Here is a 4,926-nt window from a genome sequence, read left to right on the forward strand (position 1 = left end):
TTCCTTTTTTTCTCTCTCTCTCTCTCTCTCGTTTTGTCATTCTAACATCTGCAATAATGACTTGAGTGAACTTTGACCTTAAGTCGGCGAACATCATTTCTACATATAAAATAAATAAAAAAAAATTATAAAAAGAAACGCAATAATTCAGATCTCTCCTTTAATTCACTAATGATACTGAATTATATTCCCTAAATTTAATTCCAGACTTTTGCAGATGCAGTTTTTGCATTTCTATTCTGTAACTGTAACAGCCAAGGACACAAGCCTGGAAATATCTTGAATGCGGAGACACAGTTTTCCTCCTTAACGGGTCCCCTTGCAGCATTTATGATCAGAAGGTAGATAATCCCGGGATATGGACCCGTGCACACCGGCAGACTGCACACGCATTAAGGACAATACCGCCTTTCTCTAGAGCAGGCATAGCCCGTGTATCAAAGGCTAAGAGCTCGTGATTTTAGGAAATGCTATCTGATTATACATTTCCCCAATCTTATCAAGGAGCTGGTGGCTCCCGCACATTCAACAGGCCGGAGGAAACAGTGAGGCGTGGATCTGAGCCCGCTTCAGCACAGCCCACTGACCGCTTAGATACAAAGTGATAATTATAATACTAGAATTGAGACCTAAACAGTAAAAAAAAAAAAAAAATCTGCAAAAACTGCAAAGAAATCACCTGAAAATGATGAAAGATATTTGATATACGTCTGCAGCTAGTAAGAGGATATTTGCTTTGTTTAAATATTTCTAAAATGTCACCCAGCTTGAATGGTCTGAAAATAGATAACGAGGTGGCCCACAGGACACAAACTATATTAACAGACTGGTTTCTGCAACTAAATAAATAAACAAACAAATAAATAACAAAATAAAAAATGTCAAGAATCATTCAGAATCAAAGAAATCCTCGATTTTAATCCATATAGTTCTTTTTTTTTCTTTTATTGTAAAGGTTATATGAAACTATAGGTGATTCGTTTTATGTTTCATCATTTGTCGCAAAGTTTACATGCAGTCTCTTTCCAAATGAAAATGCAAATAATAATAATAATGTCAAGAGATTAAGATATTTCATCTTATCGCTGCTCTTATAAGACACTTGAGAATACCATACCCCATCAACCCTCCCACGCTCCCTCCCCCCTCAAAAAAAAAAAAAAAAGAAAAGAAAAATGGTTATGGCTCTCTTGGAAAACCCTTGTTGTAAACAAAAAGGCGATGGGGTACCTGTAACTCGGTGCCTAGAGTCTGTTGATATATCTCAACCCCTAAAATAACAACGGTAATAGTAACAAGAATTAAGACATTTTATTGTTATTGTTTTCAACAATATAACATGTTACGTTATTACATTCCGGGTAAAATATTCTCTTTCTGTCTTTCTGTCTGTCTTTCTTTCCTTCTTTCTTACTTTCTTGCTCTCTGTGTACCTAAAAACGACCTAGATCCGCCTCACCTTTTGTCTGCACCACCACTGCAAAAATGATCCGTGTTAACAAGTCATATAATCTTTTCCAATTATATTTTCCGCACGCGAATTAAAGAGAAAATATGCCAACATGGTGGGGAAAATGGTAGCTGCTTGAAGTATATTTCGAAAGTTTCTTAAGTGCTCTGCCTTGGCACTTGTTTCTAGAAAATCTCCGAAACAAGTGGAAGTTTAACTTGGAGGAGGGGATGGGGGTGGTGGGGGGGTGGGGTGAGTGGAGGTGTTGCGCCCACTGGCCGATTTCTCCCACTAGTTTAAAAAGGTTGAATATGAGACTAAATGATTTGTTACGGTGGCTGTTTTCGCAGTGTTCCAGTCTGTCTGTTTGCGCCTTGACGCAAGTGCTTGAAGCTTGTCTCACACCACCTCGTAAATAACTTTTCCAAAAAAGACACGGTGCTCTCTGTCCCGCCTCTGTGCCGCTTTTTAGGAGCCAAGGTCCACTAGATTAGAAGACATAGGGTTCAGTATGGTGTCGTGGTGCAATGAGTGGTGATGGTGCACCGAGTCTGCGCCGCCGGGTACCGGGATGGCGCTGGGTCCGGGTGGGGGCGCGAGGCCGTGCAGGGACTGTAAACCGGTGTTAGAGCCGAGGAGCAGAGCCGGGCTCGGAGACGTGTGATCCGGCGTCCCCGAGGGTGTTTTATCGTCGTCCGAGCTCCCCAATAGGGATTTATTTCCATTCATGGAAGAAGTCAATGGGTTGTGACTGTTGCTGTTGGAGTTCTCGTTGTTTTCTCTGCGAACAGAAAACAAAACATCAGTGTGGAATATCAGCGCGGTGCAAGCACCGTCAGACTGTGCCACATGTTGGCACGTCAGGAAAAATATGAGATATTACAAGCATGTGACACATTCTTAAAACTAGCTACAGTCCTAAACACTACAGCAAATGTGCCAATTAGGCGTTTCTAAATCAATATCATAATGCTGTGATAACAACAAAAATTATAATTCTTAAAACACACACACACACACACACACACACACACACACACACACACACACACACACACACACACACACACAGACTTATAAACACACACACAATGCAAAAATAGTGTTGTCCATGCTAACGTGTGTCCTGTGTTGGCTATTCCTTGGGCCAAGCTGTATTTACAATAGCCATAATAAGCACCAGTAATACTTCGAAGATACAATACTTAGTCTAATGATTTACTAAGGCGTCAATAAGGAGAGGATTCATGCGCAAGTGTGACAAGAAGCAAACAATAACTAAGTAATTGAACTACAATCTGTCGCCCAGTTCACTGCAGCAGTGCAGAGAGGCTGCAGTGCAGAACAGTGACTGAAGACAATACACTTATTTCACTATTTAATCTCTATCAAGTGTCTGTGATGATGGAAAATTCATCTAACCGGGTTGACCTGTGGGTGAACGCGCCGATCAGCTCTCGGCCTTTACAGTCTGAATAAATGACAGGTCTAATTATTGCTGAACGTGTGCGTCCCGTATGGCATAGTTCATATGTTTGCAGTGGTGAGTAAGGCTTTTCTCAGTGGGAAGACATGATTTACGTGTAGCTTTCGGCCCGAATTAGTGGCCAGAGGGTGAAAGAAGACACCAACCCTGCGAACACCTGACTAAAACATGTCTCCCAAACCACGTCTTGCCAGTTGCCTGTGTGACTTCCAAACTTTGAAATGTACAAAGTTGCTCCTGGTGAAATGTCATGCGGGCTGATGAGGAGGCTGCACATCCTCCCACATCAGTTACACCGCAAAACATCTTTTAAACATGTTCTGAGATGTTTCCTTGTGCATCTGCTCCTTTTTCACTCCAGTGTCTGGAGGGTTAAAAAAAAAAAAAAAAAAAAAAAAAAGACGCCCGCTTTTCTTCTCTGATCCTAATGTGAAAGCCAAATTTTCACGTATAATAAGTGTGATTAAAACATAAAAGTGGGGTAAATGCAACTTTTATAACCTTGTAATTTACCTGACAACAAGCCTTTCATTTTCTGCCTTTCAACTTTTACGCGCGGCCTGCCTCAGCTATCACAAACATACAAACAACAGAGCGTGACGTGGGTTTATTGAACCAAAAGTATGAAAAAGCGCCTGCGTCGAGTATAATTTTCCATCTTCGCAGATAAATGCGTGGAATGAAGTGGGGCGATTTGTTAAGAAGTGAAAATGTAATTATTATTCAGTCAGTGCAATAATTTGCCAGATGTAGGTCAGCAAATCCTATTCGATAGGCGCACAGAGGAAACCCTGGTTGTTTGTGCCTGTTTTAAATCTGATTATAGTCCTACTAATAAATACACTACATAAATAAGAGTCCTATATTCGGAGGTGTGTTGTCAGTGTCTTTATCTTTGCTCCTACCTTTCCTTCGCCTCCGCTGCTCGGTCTCGCTGCCGTCGGTTTTTGAACCAGTTGCTGACCTGCGTGGTGGTGAGTCCCGTGGCCTCGGCCAGCTCTCTTTTCTCCCGCGGAGATGGGTAAGGATTGTGGGTGTACCACTCCCGGAGGACGCTCCTGCTCTTCTCCTTGAAGCAGTAGCTCGTCTCTTCTCCGTCCCAGATGGAGCGGGGCAGGGGGAACTTTCTCCGGACGCGGTACTTCCCCACAGCGCCGAGCGGGCGGCCTCTCAGCTTCTCCGCCTCGATGTAGTGCGCTTTGAGCCACAGCTGCTGCAGCTTCGGGTGGTTGTGTGGCGAAAACTGGTGGCTCTCCAGGATCTTGTAGAGCTCTCGGAAGTTGCCCCGGTGGAAAGCGACCACGGCTTTCGCTTTGAGGACGCTCTCATTTTTGTGAAGGTGTTCGCACGCCGGGAGGGACCAGAGGAAGCGCCCCAGTCGCTCGATGTTCCCCCCTTGCTGGAGGACTTCACAGACACAAGCCACTTGTTCCTGCGTAAAACCAAACGTCGGAAGCATGGACATGGCGACAACGTAAATCAATACAGATTATATTGTGCCTTACTTCCACGTCTCCCCACTCAGTCTCACATTAAATCAAAAACGCATTAAGTCCATAAGCGACAAGAGGTCCTCAAAAGAGCAGTCTAAAACTTAAAAACAGCCCAAGGTTAAGTAATATCCAACTGCGTGTTGTGGAATAAACTCAAGTCCATTCAGCCATGCAAACCCCGGGCGACAAATCCTCGTAAAGTTGGTGAGAAAGAGAGAAAGTTGCTACTCCTTTCACCGTCCTCCTCCACCTTTTCTATGCCGTTTCAACATAACCTACTCCCGGAGACCGGGCTCGCTGGCTCGTTTTAATAATATTATTCTAAGCTGGCAAGACAAGCGATTATATGAACTCTGATTGGTCGGTTATATGACCCGGGGATGGCGAGGATAAGACAATAGCCTTAGTCAAATTATTTGCCATGGTTACGCTGTCACTCAGAGTAACCTGATATGCTTTGAGGTGGCTCCCTGGCAAAGTCAACCCGATTGTTCCCT

General features: G+C 43.5%; 1 protein-coding gene across 1 annotated transcript; it reads right to left on the reverse strand.

The window, feature by feature from the left end:
• Window positions 1–1,296: 1,296 nt before the first annotated feature.
• six2a (SIX homeobox 2a) lies at window positions 1,297–4,692 on the reverse strand. The gene is made up of 2 exons (XM_070840863.1): window positions 3,842–4,692; window positions 1,297–2,231 (listed from the first exon to the last, which is right to left on the reverse strand). The coding sequence occupies exons 1-2, from the start codon at window positions 4,399–4,401 to the stop codon at window positions 1,919–1,921; spliced, it is 873 nt and encodes a 290-aa protein (XP_070696964.1). The 5' UTR covers window positions 4,402–4,692; the 3' UTR covers window positions 1,297–1,918.
• Between the last annotated feature and the right edge of the window lie 234 nt (window positions 4,693–4,926).

Source organism: Pempheris klunzingeri, chromosome 12 (genome assembly GCF_042242105.1).
Source record: "Pempheris klunzingeri isolate RE-2024b chromosome 12, fPemKlu1.hap1, whole genome shotgun sequence".
NCBI classification, from domain to species: domain Eukaryota; kingdom Metazoa; phylum Chordata; class Actinopteri; order Acropomatiformes; family Pempheridae; genus Pempheris; species Pempheris klunzingeri.

Bases quoted from the DNA above. Each gene is read 5' to 3' on its own strand.
- six2a (XM_070840863.1), bottom strand. From the start codon at position 4,401: ATGTCCATGCTTCCGACGTTTGGTTTTACGCAGGAACAAGTGGCTTGT. The intron at 2,232-3,841 runs GTAGGAGCAAAG...TTCTGTTCGCAG, and splicing joins GCAGCGGAGGCGAAGGAAAG to AGAAAACAACGAGAACTCCA.